This window comes from Mycothermus thermophilus (genome assembly GCF_041956435.1).
Source record: "Mycothermus thermophilus strain CBS 625.91 unplaced genomic scaffold VTJ04scaffold_7, whole genome shotgun sequence".
Classification (NCBI taxonomy): domain Eukaryota; kingdom Fungi; phylum Ascomycota; class Sordariomycetes; order Sordariales; family Chaetomiaceae; genus Mycothermus; species Mycothermus thermophilus.
The window spans coordinates 1,632,450-1,647,416 of record NW_027191433.1 but is presented as its reverse complement, the minus strand read 5'-3'; the positions used below and the strand labels follow the sequence as shown (position 1 = coordinate 1,647,416).

Genomic DNA, 14,967 nt, shown 5'->3' with positions numbered 1-14,967 from the left:
GGGGGCACTTGGTGATAGGATGCACTGTTAAGCACTTACACCATCCATCTTCACCGGACAGAGTACAAACGGACGTAAGAGGCATTGGAAAAGGGCAGCACACATAGTCCTTCCTCCTGTCGTACACTAGCAACGACGGGTTGAATTAAAGCCTATTCGTGACATCGTAGCTGGTGGTGGTGGTGGCTCACATCATCCTCCGGAAGGCCGAAGCTGACCTCCCTTGCTACTGTGAGGTCCGTTTGGACGGAAGTGCTAGAGGACCAGACTTATCACCTAGCAGACTACAGACCCCAGGATCGAATTCTCTGGTTCGGGTGGTTCCTTGGCCCTGTGCCTAGAGTTCCAATGCCGTTTGGCCAGTCGCCTGGTACCCCTCCTGTCTGGGGTGTTTGAGTGGCCCGGCCGGGCCAGGGCTATGTATATCCTCGTCTGTGTCGTCACGCGTGTCGGCGGCAAAAGGATGGGGCTTGTGTGCTTTCTGCCACACTTTCGGACACCTCTTCTTCCGGAGTTTCCCTCCTCTCCTTTTCTCTTTTTCCTTGCAGGTAAATTGATTTTGGGGTTTGGATTTCATCATCATCAGGAGACTCGGAAGTTTTGTGTGTTTTGAACTGCGAAGTCGCCGCTTGGCTGGGCTTGCGGTTGGTATTCAATTCTTGACTCTCGGCGGTTTGGGGTCTATTTACAGACACAAGCAACGCTTCGGAGGTGAAACTTCACAACCCCAAATCAACGTCGGACAGCACAATTAGGACACACGACACCCAAAACTCCGATACACACAGATCCGACCGAATTTACATCCCTCCGACCCCTGAACAACACCACACTTAAACAATGGCCGACACCGATAATTTCCCTCTCACGGGCGATCCCACCCTGGACACGCCAGACATCGACGGCACCGAGGCCGGCGCCTCAGGAACATCCTCAGGCGGCGTGCACATATCCCAAGGCGCGCTAATCGTCATCATCATTGTTGTCGTGGTGGTCGCTTTGGCAGGGAGTACGTCCCTTCTCTAACTCTCTCTCCTCTCCAAACCTCAACCCCAGATCAAGCTAACGCCCTACCTTCCACAGTCGCCACCTCTGCCCTCTTCTTTATCGCCAAGAAGCGCGAATGGACTATGAAGGAGACGCTCCGCCGGTCGGCGAGGAAGGTCGTCACTGCGCTGACGCCGCGGAGGACCGAGTTCCCTAGGTCGGTTAAGGAGCCGCCCACGCCGAGGATCCCGCCGGAGCATTCGGATTTGGAGAAGGGCGTGGTGAAGGGGAAGGAGAAGAAGAAGGAGGGTCGAAAGTGAGGAGCTGGCGCAGGTTGGTGGGCTGTGGTCTTACTGCTGGTGGATGCGGGAGTGGTGAGGGGAAGAGGTGGATTGTGTGGTTTGAACAAAGATGATACCAATGCTGGCACCCCGTTTATGACTGATGGATTGGGAGGACGACACGAATCTTCCTGTACAAATATGGGCTTGTTGAATTGGCGCTGGGCTAGGTTGACTATAGTCGTCGGAAGGTGTTTGTGCTTGCACTCCGCCTGTCCGTACGCTTTTCCGCGGGCGCGGTGGGCTGGGGCTTCTTCTTTTTGGATTCTGGTACAAACGTAATGGATTGCTCTCCGACCACGTCTTCCGTCTTTTTGGCTGTGCGTGTTTGTTTCTGCGGTCTTGACCCGAGAGCCGTGTCGCGGATCTTGCCGCCCTTGGCTGTCGACGATGACACCCGCATAACGACCTCGTCTTTGGGCTTCTCCTTGGGCTTCTTGGCTGGCCGGTCGCTTTCGGAGCCGCTTTCTTCCTCGCTGCTCGAGTTCTCGGCAAAGCGAATGTCCTTTTCGGGAGCCCCTTCGACCTTGGTGCTCGGGTTGAGGGCGCGGAATTCGTAGCTGTTCTCGTCCACCTTGAACTCCTCGTCCTCGAAGAGCTTGCCAAAACGAGAGTCCCCGAGGATGCCGGCCTGGAGGTCGACCTTGTCCCGCTTGTCCTGGCGTTGCAGGATCTTGTCGGCCAGCTTCTGGTTGACCTTGACCTTTTTGACGCCTCTGATACGGGTGGCACGCTCCTTCTCAATCTTCTCCTTGATCCTCTTGGCGCGTTCCTCCTCCCAGATGTACGGGTTCGTGATAAGCCGGGCCTGGTCGTAGAGCTTGGCAGCGACGAAATAACCATGCATGTACGGCCTGAGCAGGTTGGTCTTGCCAATGAGGTGGTCCAGGCTGAGGGACTTGAGTTCGGGCTTCGTGAGGAACTTGTAGTTGTCGTACGTCTCGGTCTGCTTCTCGTTCTCCATCTCGTGAACCAGGTTGTCGAGGAAGTGGCACCACCTGGGGGCGAGACCCAGGTTGGGGATGAAGAACGCGTGCATATGCTTGCCCTGTGTTCTGGTTAGCAGAATATACGACCAAGTTTCAAGGCGAGGAGACGTACTTCGTTCGCCGTAAGGATCATGCCCGAGTCGGGGACATGGGTGACAAAGTTCAGATCGACGAGCGGCTCAACAGACGTCCACAAGTCACCTGTCTGCTCGTCCCAGATCTTGATGATGCGCTTGTCTGCTGAGAGAAGCTTGCGTTCGTCTGTCGGCGTCCTGAGGTGGATAAGGTTCTTGATTGGCAGGCCCATGCCTTGATCTTTCTTGAAGATTGGACGGGGATTGCGAAGGTCGAAGATGCGGATCTGGCCAGTGCTCGTTCCGAGGGCCAGTGAGAGACCATCTTGGCTGTAGTCCAACGCCGTGACCTCACCATCGTGACCACCGAGAACAGCCACCCTCCCTTTGGTCCGCGGATCAAAGAACTCGACAGTACCAATGGTTGTGCCGAACGCACAAAGCCCATGGGATCTCTCCGCTACAGCCGCCACATTTACCGCACCAACATGAACACCACCTTGTAGTCCTTCCGGCGCGTCATCTTCACCGACATCCACCTGCCATGGCCGCAGGAACTGTCCCCTCTCCAAGTCCAGACGGAAAACCTCGCCATAGCCCGACCCATCGGAGCTCAAACCCACAGCAGGGACCAAAACCTCTGTGCTCTGGCGCAAGTATGCCAAATCGCGACCGAACCTCGGAATCCTGATTTCGTAATGGCATCCCATGGGTGTGTGAAACTCCAGCGTGCGGTTGGTTTGGAGATGTACGCTCTTGGTGTAGTCGGAGCTGAGAAGGAGGAAGGTGGTGTTTTCGGATTTTGTGTGGCGCGAGAAAGACAGAGACAATTCTTGGGTCGAGTGGACGTGGAACTGGGGCTTGTAGGTGCCCGAACTCATGATCCAGTTGCCATCCTCGCTGACGCGGACGCAGTTGGAGGCTGTTCGGGGAAGAGTTAGCGCATGTTATAAGAGATTGGTATGAGGACAACGTACCCTCGTCGAACGAGAATTCTTGAAGCAGTTCAAAATTATTTAGATTCTCGGGGTCATACTTGGATGACCGCTTCCTGCGACGCAAAAGCCAGTCTGGTAATGGCCTGGCCGACGATGGCCCTGCGACGGTGTATCTGGCATTGGATTAGTCGCGATCACACAAAGAAATGCTCATGAAGAGTACTTACACAGGGACAGCCCCTGGGTTTGCCAACTTCATTTTGAATCAAGCACCTGGTGTTGTTGTTGGCAGTCAATCCAGGTCCAAGTCGCGATGTCAAATGCAGGATGCAGCGATGCGACAGCTCGAGCTTTTCGAGGCAGAATCCAAAAAGTTTCGACCGCCCACCCCAAAACAGAAGGCGGGGAGAGGACCCTGGTCTTTGCAGTGGGTCTCGCTGATTACCTCATCCATCGTGTCTTGCGCCAGTGATTCCACACCATCCTAGCAAGACATTGGATGAAGGTGAGATGCGACAGATTGCACTCTCTCAAACACTATTTCATGTTCCCCTCACCCAGTTCTGTTTATCAAATCTCTCAAGTTATTTAGAATCCTGCCAGACTTTCACGTCGTGAGCCAACCCGGCGGATTCCAGCACACCATCGGATCCACCTAGACCCCTGACCCATGGGGCTCTTGGCGTCCACTTCGGGCCGCTGACTGGCCGCAGAACGGTGTGGAGACTGGGCGTGGGACACGGGACTGAGTCCGGGTCCGTTGTTGCTGTTGATCAGATGGAGCATCCGTCCATCTTAAACATCATCCACAACCCCAATCCAGCCCTCGAGCCGACGACATCCCGTTGCACAAACGCCCCTATTTCCCTCGATGGAGGTATAGAGCAGACACAAACACACTGGCGAACACGGTGAACCATTGGCCTTGTCTTGCGAAAACTCCTCTTGGAGCTTGGGGACTGGCGCATCTCGAGCTTCGGTCCCATTGACGTCTCTGTCTCCATCCCGCGTCACCTTATCCACTTCAACATCATCACCATCCCACTCCTCGTTCCTTGCACAGTTCGGCCTGATGTGTCTCGCAACGCGCCACTCGTGACTTGCGGAGCCTAGGTTCCTCGGTTTCAGCGTCGTCCACTGCTGCCATCATCATGTCCAGCAGCCCGGCGCATCTACGCATAGACCACGAACTTGCCATTCCCGCCCTCACCTGCTTCCGGCAACCCGCGCCGTGTCAAGCCCGGCATCTGTCCTTCGTCCGGGCTTCAATAGTTGCGCCGTGCCGTCCCTATGCTTCAGCCCCTGATCCGAACGCGCCTGTTGATCTGTTGTGGTCCCGGTGGATGAAAACGGCCTGACCTTTCCGCTTGCTCAACACAACGCCTACGACGGCAGCTTGTCCGACATGGACGCCGGAGAATACGAGACAAATACTCTCTTGATAGTAAGATTATTGGCCCATCTTCGTTTCATCCCACTTCTGCTAACTAATCCTGTCTCCTCAGAGCAATCTGTCCGCCATCTCGTTCCGCATCTACGAACCCATCGCCTCGCAGTCCTCCGCTTATACCTTCAACGCGTCCGATGTCGAGGACGCCCTCCGCAGCGATGGACACCTGGTATACATGGATGCCGTCAGGCATGGGATATGGTGCTTCTACCTGTCCACCAGCGAAACCGCAGGCCCGGCCCTCGCGGAGCGCATGGGCTTGCACGCAAGGATGGAGGTGTGCGGCTACCCCCTGGGTCTGGTCAGCGACGGTAACTTGGATTTCGTTGGGCTCTTGAAGAACAGACCGCCAGGGGCAAACTCAATTACAACACCGAGCAGCTCGTCGTCCACGGGCTCAGCGTTTGACCCCAACATGCGAAGCGCCCCGGTCTTCAGCTTCCCCCCAACCCCCGTGGTCGTCGATGCCAAAGTCGCCTCAACGTCGATTGGGGATCTGAAGGGATACAGCTCTGTCCCGGCTAGGGAGATTCATGAGTTCTTCATTACGGCCGTCCTCTCGTCCCTGACCACATATTTCTGCCGCGCGGTAGGCGCCATCCTGCTGAACCATCGCACCGTCCTCCTGCCCCAACACGTTTTCAACTCGGGCGACGCCGACTGGAATCAGCCGCCGCGAGCTTCGGCCCTTGCCACCTTCCGCACCTATCTCACGACGACGGGGTCCCTCGTAATCTCGCTTCACGTCTCGCTCTTGCACGGCCTGGTGTCCTCCGCCGATGTCCTGCGGTCGAGCATGCTTCATGCAGGTCCTACTGTCCTCGCCGCCCCATTTGGGACATTCGGGCATCTACAGGGTGTTGTTGATACCGAGAACCAGGTGACAACGGATGGCGGCTTCGGGCAGTCTCCCGATACCCAGGTTGGCCGGTTACGGTCTGAGCACAGCGACAGGTTCATTCAGTGGAAGACGATGTGTGGAAAGCTCCTGCAGATGAAGGGGATGTCGCCATCATTGCTGGATGGCTCTTCCTGGCTCAGTGTTCACTTTTTCCAGAGGAAGCCGTACGAGCAGCGTGCCGACGGAAAACGAACGCCACTGACCGGTTCTGGACCTACCGCCCCATGGCCTGCTGTCCTCTGCTTCCGCAAGCCCAAGATCGATGCCACTCTGGACTTGTCCTCAGAGAAGGCATTGTCTGGAACAGGCGTTGATTCCCTGGACCCGCTGAACAGAGCAAAGGTGTGGTGTCAAGGAGCCTCCGATAGAGAGGATGCCGTCGCGAGGAAGAAGGAGAGGGAAGCGGCCGCTGCGCGGGGGCAGACCGACACAGACCCCAAAGTCCAGGCTCAAACGAACGGCTTCTCCCCCGTCACTACCTGGCGCGGCGCGGCAGCTGGCGCAGTACCTCCGGCAGCCGGAGCCATGTACCCGACGCCTCCAGATGGGCTGCCGGGAGTGACGCCATCGGTCGACAGCGGCCCGGCTCAGAGTCCGGCCGGGCAGGCTGCGGGAAATGCTCAACGGGTGGCGCAACCAGGTGCCTCTGCCCCAGAACAAGGCTTGAACAATGGCTACGAAACGGCCGGGTCCAGACCGGATCACAATGCGACCAGCTTCCAGGAGGAGGAAAATCTCTTTGGCGATCTGGGCGAGGACATGTTTGAGGGGAACGAGCTCACGGACGCCGACTTCAACTTCTTTGACGAACAGCCGGGTCCGGATCCCATGGACGTGTCCGCCCCAGAACCGGAAGCTCCGCCAAATCAGGTCCAGGATCACCACCACGCTTATGCCGAACCCACACAACCACCAACCAACGCGGAGCTATCGTTCAACGGCCAACAAACTCAACCCCAGTTCACCAAACCCGAGTTGCGACATGCGCGCAGCAATCTCGCCGAAGAGAGTCGGCGACAAACGAATACCGAAGCGTTTAATCGTAATGCTATCATCCCAATCAAGAGGAATCCGAGCCCGTTCACCCCGGAGACCGTATTCAAACGAGTTAAGGCGTCGATCCGACCCGTTTCCCTCCGAACCGCCGTCCAACAAGGAGGGCGCCGTCCCAGTATCTTCGACAGAGTCGAAGTCGACCCTACCTGGTCACTCTCCAGCAAGAAGTACACCGATCAAGGGTTGTTCGACTACAGGACTGCAATCACCAAGGGGGACTGGAACCGTCGGAGTAGCCCTCACAGTCCGCTCATTACCGGCAACCTCCTGGGGTTGTCCAAACAACGTCGGAGTCTCAGGGAACTGCCGCCGGACATCAGCTCCATCCTTGCCAAGCTAGCAGGTGATACCGCGAATCATCTGGGCCAGCAAGCTGACGCCCAGTCGGACTCGGGCGACAGCAGCTCCGTGTCTTCTGATGAGGACGATGCTGACCAAGCAGTCCGTGTCTCGTCACCGGCCAAGTCAAGCGTGGTACGGCGGCGTTTAGAAGACGACGTCATGTCCATGGCAGCTTCGTTCAAAGAGCTGGATAACATGTCCATGGGCTCACCAGGCTATGGGCCGAACGATCTTTCCCGGCTCTCCACATCTGAGATCCCAGAGTTCTCCATTTCCAAATACTTTGCTGATCCTGAGCCGGTGCCGCTCCGGATATCCGTGTCTGACGACGACTTTATCACGGTTGCCCAGATCCTTACCGAGCAAGCGGCCTGCGGCGTCCTCAAGTTAGCTCCCCATCGGCCAACATCTGAAGTGCAGGATTTGCGGAGGAGCTTGGTCCAGGCGATCCGATATTCGGTTCGGGGCCTCCAGAGATCACTGCCAAGGTGCTTGGAAGGGGCGGCGACATGCCAACTGCGTCCGTTCACCGAAGTTCAGGACGTGCCATTACTAGGACAACCTCACGGACGCGCGCAGCTCAGACCAGCCGACTTCCCGAAGCCGAGCATCTTCTCGATCCCCACGCCCCACGTCGAGCTGCGGCGGAACGACACCCAGCTGTCGCTGCTACCGTCGGCCATTGGCTTCTGGGACACACTCGGCCTCGGACCAGTGCAAGGCTCCAAGAACATCGTCGCCCTGTGCATCGTGCCACAAGCTGAGGGGATTCGGGATGATGCCGCTGCTTTCTTGGATCGGGTCCAAAGCACCTACGAATCCATGAGACTTGGGGCGTTTGAGAGGCTTCCAACGGTTGCCAACGCCGTAGACGGAATCACCTTGTTACCGACGGAGCACGACATGGCCTCTCCTGCGATGGGCTTCCATCGATCCGCCCACACCGACCAGATGGCTGGACTCGCAAAAGCCATCGCTGGACTGTCCATGACGGAGAAGAATTTCGTCATCTACTTTGGCTACGCTCCTGAGAACCCCAGCTCCATCGTGGACGTCTGCTCGGCGTTCCAGGAGCTCTTTGAGCACTACAAGCGTTGCATGGCCGAGCGGAAGAAGGCTATTGTCAATGAGCTGGTCCTTCAACTGGTGCCCCTCGATTCCATCACGTCCGACACATCCCTCGTCGTCCTGTCGCCGTCTGAGTGCGCCCGGCTCTGTCTTGAGACATACGATCGCTGCACCTTGTTCGGCGGGCCCATGCCTTCTCCAGCGATCATGTTGGAGCGGGCTCTGCCGCGAGGCATCGATTTCAAACTGACCACCAGCCCATCACCGAATCTTCTGCGAGAGAATTCCTGCATCCACGTCGCCTACGCCCGCAGCGTTGACGAGCGCTGGGTGTCAGCCGCCTGGACCGACAACCGCGGCAGCAACCAGTCCATGGCATCCTACTGCCTCGGGCGGCGGGGTCGTCCGTTGTCAAGAACCATGGGCGAAGTGATCCAGGAGATCTGGGAAACCACCTACGAGCTGATATCCACTTGCAAAGTCCACTGGCGGGTGATTGTCGCAAAGTCGGGCCCGATGGAGCAATACGAAATGGAATGCTGGACCAACCTCGCACGAGAAGAGTCCCGCGCCAACGTCAGCCTTGTTTTGTTAACTGTCGACTCGGACCCGTCGTTACAACTCCTTCCTCCAGCACCGACCATCCCCCTCTCCACCGCGCCGGCAATGTTCTACGGCACGCCGGTTTCCACGCCACAACCATCCTCCGTTCTTTCTCCCGGCGACCCGTCCACCCCGCACGCCGGCGCCCCGACGCCGATGGGAGGCGCCGCCACTCCAGGTGGCGTCGACTCCTCCTCTCAACAACCCAACCCTGCGACGAACCAAAACAACCCAATTGACCTCCTCGACTCCTCCGGTGACACCACCCTCGTCGACACAACCGAAACGACCTGGGGCGTGGTCGTCTCGCACAGGCTGAACAATTCGCCTTCTCTGACCGACCTCAACCCGGCGCTTGCGAGCGGCTATCTGGTCAAGCGCGCGGGATCGGGTCAGGCGGAGCAGCCGGTTGTTTGTGAGGTGAACGTCGTCTATGGCGACACCGGCCCGACTCCTGCCATTCCAGGCGCGGCGGCTGCTGCCGCTGCTGCTGGTGGGGGCGCGGCTCAAGGGGCTGGTGGTGCGGCCAGCCAAACCGGCCCCGGGCCGGGCCAACCGCCGGCCGCGGCACAGTCGGCAGCAGGCGCAGCGGGGCCCAACACAGCCACCGCCGGGCCGGGGGTTGTTAACCCGGTGGTCCGCGTCGCGGCAAGCTCGTCGGTGTATGATGTCCTGCTCAGGGAGATGCTGACGTACTTCCGCGGCTTGGGAACGCTGGCGCGCGCGAGGGGAGTGACGGAACGGGAAACGGATGTCAGGCCGTGGCATGTGGCGGTTGTGGAGAAGGCGGTCAGGGCGTTGTATCTTTTGATGTGAGGCTTGTTTGGACTTGTGGGTTTGGGTTGAGTTGGGTGGTAATTGGGTAGTTTGGTTTGGGTGTGAGGTTACTTGATTCGTTGTGAGGAGAGAAGTGGTGGTGGTGGTGGTGGTGATATGACACAGCACGCACACATCTGACACACAACAGATACCTAACATGTGGTAATTTCTCTGGCCTTGTTTAACTGAGGTTGGCAGGAGTTTTGGGTGTGTGGGCAGAGTCTTGGATACCTTATTGAGGCACTTCCTAACCGGTTTCGTTGATCTCTTGCATTTGCATTTTGTGGGGAGTATGTGGCATTTGGGATTTGAGGCATGTACATTCATGGGTAGATACGGCTGTTTATATCCCTACTTTCATGTTCAATATCATTTGATGTGTGTTGTGGCAGATTACTTGGTGACGGTCATTGCATGTCCTGGTGAGCTGGTGTTGGGTGATCAGAGGTCACCAAAGTTCGTGAAGAGTTGTTGGCGATGTGGGAAGAACATTCCGCCATCAAGTTACGGAAATCAGAAATAACAGCATGCATTGTTGACACAGACATCATGAGGCTGTAGGGCTCATCAGGAATGTGAGCATATCTATGTATATCGGCAAGGTATCTGTTAGTTGGTAGTGAGCACAATCTACCCACGGCAGAGACATCCTCCCCTTCCCGTATTAATGCATTATAGCTTTCATTGCTTCCATCTTACATTAAACGATCTAGTCCTACAATCCTTCCCTTGTGGCCAGAATTACCCCACCTAATCAAAATGATATACACAGTAGATGTTTACCTTTCATCAAGCCATGAAATCCTCCTCCAAATTCCGTCCCCCAGCCTCCTTCTCTTCCTCAGTCTCATCCGCGGCCGCAGCATCACCCTTCCCCTTGGACCCCGACGACGACGATCCGCCCATAGCCAACCTCGCCGCCTCGTCCGCCAAAGAAATGATATCCCTAAGCAATTCCTCCGGGCGGCTCCTAGCCGGCGGCGGAGGCGGTGGGGGGGTTGCGTTGGTCTTGTTACCCGCCAACGTCCCAGCGACGGGTTTACCCGGGATAGCCTCATCTGGCGCACGCAGACGGACTTTGACCTCTCCCGGGACGCCGTCGATTCTGAGGGAGGTCACCTGTGGTTGTTGGGAGGGCGAACTTCCACCGGCCGGGGCGGTGGCAGGCCGGAGGTTGGGTTGCGGAGAGGCAGGGATGAGTTCCCTCAAGCACCTATTCGCCTCCTCAGACCCGTCCATCAGCCATTTCAAACAGATCTGCACACGCTCGCGCGCGTAGCGGTTGTAGTCATCGTAGACGCAGCAGTTCAACAAGCTGATGAGGCCGTTGTGGCGGAGGATTTGCTTCTGTACCTCTGGGTTGCCCGGGCTGCTTCGCCCCGGAGGGGGCTGGAGCAAACCGGCGAGGATGTGGAGGATTTGACACTTAATCCCGGCCCAGGGATATTTGTGCGCCGGTTCCTCGAGGGGTTGGGATTGGTGCGCGAGAGGGTGGTCTTCCGAGTCGTAGCCTGCGTCCGGGTCGTCGTCAGGATATTGTTGGTGGTGGGAATGTGAAGACGGACGGGCGGCGGAGCGGGAGGGCGGGTCGACCATGGGTTTCTTGGGCACGCCGGCCTCGAGGCCTTTGAGCAGGACGAGCAGCTCGTAAACAACCTCCCACTCGATGAGGTATTTGCGGGTCTCGGGGAACTCAATCACGGTGGTCAACAGCTCGAGGAACTGCTGGATACCGTCCTTGGCCCGCTCCATGTCCCAGCTGTCGACGGGGAAGTCGGCCGGGTCGCAGAGCTTGTTGCGGACCTGAGCTTGCAGGTGCATGAGGGCGGCACATTCGGGCACGACGCGGCTCCGGAATTGGATGAGCAGGAAATGAAGCAACTTGACATCTTGGAGATGCTCCCTGGACTCGGGAGGAGCGGGGTCGTTGCTCCGGAGGCGGAACATGTTGTTGACCAGCCTGAGCAGCACCGTCTGGGCAGGCGAGATGATATCTTTCGGAATGCGCAGCGATTGCCAGGCGTAGGGGATCAGGGCGTTGTGGTGGATAGCCTCGACGATTTGCGTCGTAAGCTGGAAGATGAGCGACTGCTCCGTCTTCTCCCAGACGGCAATGAAGACGAGTATCTCGCGAAGCAGACTGCGGCCGCACTCCATGGCCAGGAACATCCTGCATCTTGTTTTCTGAAGGTTCTCGCCCGCCCTGGTCAGAGTCATGCCAGCATTGTCCAGGATACACGACTTGACGATCATGTGCAAGGCTTCGATCTGTTTGGGATCGAGAATATTGGGCACCTCGGTGAGCAGGCCATTCATGGGACCCTCGCCATACGAGTCATCGTCATCCATGTCCTCCTCCTCGATCATGTCGTCGTTGTAATCGTGGACGTAGTGGCCACCTTCCCTTCCTTCTTGGTCGGAAGCGCCGCCCTGGGTCGTCGAACCCTCGGTATGGTGAACGGAGCCCTCGTGTTCGACCGTCCGATAGGAGTGGACATATCGATTGACCAGGTTCGCCTTGCAGTTTTCGGTCCTCTGCTGAGCAAACTCAATGGAAGGCATGGGCACGACCCATTCCTCGTAGTTCGGATCGCGGATCTTGAGCCACCAGGCATCAATTTCCCTCGAGACACGGCCGTATGCTTTATCCTGCTCAAACTTGTCGGGCTCATCCTCGTTCCATTGGGGAGTGATGCTGGAGGTGTCGGCAGGGTCATCGGCGCGGACACGAGCGTCCCCGTCGGGCAGCCAATTCCAAGCCAGGGGGGAGATGCATGGCAGGTGGCCTGGTGGCAGGCCCTTGCTGGCGACATGTTCCTCGTAGTCCTTGAGCAGCTGACGGGCCTTCTCGCAGAAGCGAGAGTTCCTTTCGAACCAGTTTTGGATCTCGGCTTTAGCGACGTCTGGGCGGAAGTCATCATAGCCGTTGGCATCCTGCTCGTCGGCAACAGCCTCGTCATCAAACATGACGGTAGACCAGAATGCCATCTTGTTGCGGTCATTCTTGGCGATCCAGTTATGAGCTTGTTGGAGACAGGTTACGAGCAGTTTTTTGTCTGGGAAAGTCAGTAGGGGACAACAAAATAGGGACATGTCCGGAACATACACAGCTCAGTGATCTCTCCCAGCTTCAGCCGGGCCGACTCCTCCAGTACATCACCGTCATAAGCCTTACTCGTGACGTTGATGCAGAGGATGATGGTCTGGTAGAGCATCTGGTCGAACTGGGCGGCGGCGCAAAGGTCTTGGGGAATCTCGGGTTCCGGCACAACCAGCAGGTTCCTAGCAATGTGCATGAGTTTGATGAGGAGCTGGAGATCCTCCTTGAGGGATGGATAGTTCTTGGTGATGAGAGCGGTGCTCTCCAGAGGAGTAACACCCTTGTCTGGGTCGTTGAGGCTGGACAGAGGACCGATGGACCGCGTAGTCAAGCTAGGAATGGCGGCAGCAAAGTCTCTCGTCAACCAGATCCAGACTTCGACGCTCTTGGACATAGCTTCCCGGACGTCCTTGAGGTTGTGCGTCTTGTCGAGGGTGCGGGAGATGAACTTGGTGACATAAGCCATGGTGCGGGGACCGATGGCCGGGTCGAGCTTGAGCCAACCCTCGAAGCAGCTCATGGCTGATGTGAAGCAAAGCTCTTCGATGGTCATGGCCCGGCGGCCTTGGTTGGCAGGGGGTGCCATTTCTGGGGGTAGTGAAGAAGATTCGACTGCCGTCATGTTGGGCAAGTCGTGATCCGCGACGAGCTTCAGTCTGGGGTTGTGATGAGCGTGAGTCCGGATGAGGGATGAAATGAGATGGATCAGTGACACCTACCTAGAGCTTCTCCTGATCAGTGATCACACCCAGCATCCACCACCCTCTCGACCTCTGACGACGACTCTTGATGACGGCGATGGCGACGGGTGTGTTCAGGGTGTGTTACACAGTCACCTTGGTCTTATTCTTGATGCTGACAGGGAGTGAATAAGTCGCGGATTCCCGTTCTGTCCCTTCTGTGGGGTTCTTTTTTTTCACTTGCAGCCTGGCCCGAAGCAGCAAAACCTCGAACGCAACCCCACCACACAGCGATAAACCCCACCAGTTACAGGGCGGTCAAGCCCGGGAAGGGACAATGGCGGGGCAAAAGACCGCAAAACGACCCCTCCAATCTGCAGCCCCTCCAATTTTCTGCGACCGTTGAAGGTCCCGCATCAGATTTTATTCCCCTGTCCAGGTTGCCGCATGTGAAGTCGTCAACCTCGATATAACCCGCGCCATACCTCCCTCCCTCCCCTCCAACTTCTGCCCTTCAAGAAATCCCTCTCCCCTGTCCAACAGCCTCCCAATCCTCTCCTCAACCCCAATTCAGTCTGCCAAAATGACAGTCGACATCCCCTCCCTCCCAACCACCTTCGACCGTAAGCTTCCCCTTCCCACTCCCGTCCTGGCTGGTAACCTTTCCCTCTAATCATATTCTCCCCAGGGCCCGTCCACATAGCCGTCATAGGCGGCACCGGCCTGTCCTCTCTCCCCGGCTACCACCCGGTCGCAGCGCTCAACCCCGAAACCCCCTGGGGCCGCCCGTCCTCTCCGATCCTCATCCTCGAACACAACGGCCACCCGGTCGCCTTCCTCGCGCGGCACGGCCTGCACCACCAGCTCGCTCCGCACGAGATCCCCGTGCGCGCCAACATCGCCGCGCTGCGCTCCATCGGCGTGCGGAGCGTCATCGCCTTCTCCGCCGTCGGCAGCCTGCGCGAGGAGATCAAGCCCATGGACTTCGTCGTCCCGGACCAGATCATCGACCGCACCAAGGGCGTGCGGCCCTTCACCTTTTTCGAAGGCGGAGTGGTCGGGCACGTCGGCTTCGCGGACCCGTTCGACGCCGGGCTGGCCGACGTGGTGGTCAAGTGCGCCAACGCCATGAAGGGTGAGGGCGTCACCCTCCACAAGGGCGGCGTCGTCATCTGCATGGAAGGCCCGCAATTCTCGACCCGCGCCGAGAGCAACATGTACCGCATGCTCGGCGGGAGCGTGATCAACATGTCCGCGCTTCCCGAAGCAAAGTTGGCTCGGGAAGCCGAGCTGGCGTATCAGATGATTTGCATGGCGACGGATTACGATTGCTGGCACGACAGCGGGGATGTCGACGTCGAGATGGTCATGGGGTATATGCGCGCCAACAGCGAGAACGCGAGGCATTTGGTCGGTGCCGTGCTGGATGAGCTGTGCAAGCAAGATAACTCGGATTTGGTGCTGGCCAAGCATTGGGAGGGGAGTGCCCAGGGCGCGGTCAAGTTTATGACCAAGCCGGAGGGGAGGGATCCCGAAGCCATGAAGAGGGTCGAGTTTTTGTTCCCGGGGTTCTGGGAAAATTGAGGGGATGGATGGATGGATGGTGTGGACGGGTACGG

General features: G+C 57.7%; 6 protein-coding genes across 6 annotated transcripts; 4 read left to right on the top strand and 2 right to left on the bottom strand.

Annotated features, from left to right (window-relative positions):
* Nucleotides 1-418: 418 nt before the first annotated feature.
* On the top strand, nt 419-755 carry VTJ04DRAFT_10159 (uncharacterized protein; the record flags this gene model as incomplete). The annotated part of the gene is made up of 2 exons (XM_069357868.1): nt 419-474; nt 587-755. The coding sequence occupies 2 exons, from the start codon at nt 419-421 to the stop codon at nt 753-755; spliced, it is 225 nt and encodes a 74-aa protein (XP_069214894.1).
* An 85-nt stretch (nt 756-840) lies between these two features.
* On the top strand, nt 841-1,307 carry VTJ04DRAFT_10158 (uncharacterized protein; the record flags this gene model as incomplete). The annotated part of the gene is made up of 2 exons (XM_069357867.1): nt 841-1,009; nt 1,084-1,307. 2 exons carry the CDS (start codon nt 841-843, stop codon nt 1,305-1,307), a joined length of 393 nt encoding a protein of 130 aa, XP_069214893.1.
* A 196-nt stretch (nt 1,308-1,503) lies between these two features.
* Nucleotides 1,504-3,588, bottom strand: VTJ04DRAFT_10157 (uncharacterized protein; the record flags this gene model as incomplete). Its single annotated transcript, XM_069357866.1, has 4 exons — nt 1,504-2,376; nt 2,430-3,313; nt 3,369-3,502; nt 3,557-3,588. The coding sequence occupies 4 exons, from the start codon at nt 3,586-3,588 to the stop codon at nt 1,504-1,506; spliced, it is 1,923 nt and encodes a 640-aa protein (XP_069214892.1).
* A 1,146-nt stretch (nt 3,589-4,734) lies between these two features.
* VTJ04DRAFT_10156 (uncharacterized protein) lies at nt 4,735-9,565 on the top strand (the record flags this gene model as incomplete). Its single annotated transcript, XM_069357865.1, has 2 exons — nt 4,735-4,773; nt 4,835-9,565. The coding sequence occupies 2 exons, from the start codon at nt 4,735-4,737 to the stop codon at nt 9,563-9,565; spliced, it is 4,770 nt and encodes a 1,589-aa protein (XP_069214891.1).
* Nucleotides 9,566-10,357: 792 nt separating this feature from the next.
* On the bottom strand, nt 10,358-13,290 carry VTJ04DRAFT_10155 (uncharacterized protein; the record flags this gene model as incomplete). Its single annotated transcript, XM_069357864.1, has 2 exons — nt 10,358-12,624; nt 12,675-13,290. The coding sequence occupies 2 exons, from the start codon at nt 13,288-13,290 to the stop codon at nt 10,358-10,360; spliced, it is 2,883 nt and encodes a 960-aa protein (XP_069214890.1).
* A 641-nt stretch (nt 13,291-13,931) lies between these two features.
* On the top strand, nt 13,932-14,932 carry VTJ04DRAFT_10154 (uncharacterized protein; the record flags this gene model as incomplete). Its single annotated transcript, XM_069357863.1, has 2 exons — nt 13,932-13,971; nt 14,037-14,932. 2 exons carry the CDS (start codon nt 13,932-13,934, stop codon nt 14,930-14,932), a joined length of 936 nt encoding a protein of 311 aa, XP_069214889.1.
* Between the last annotated feature and the right edge of the window lie 35 nt (nt 14,933-14,967).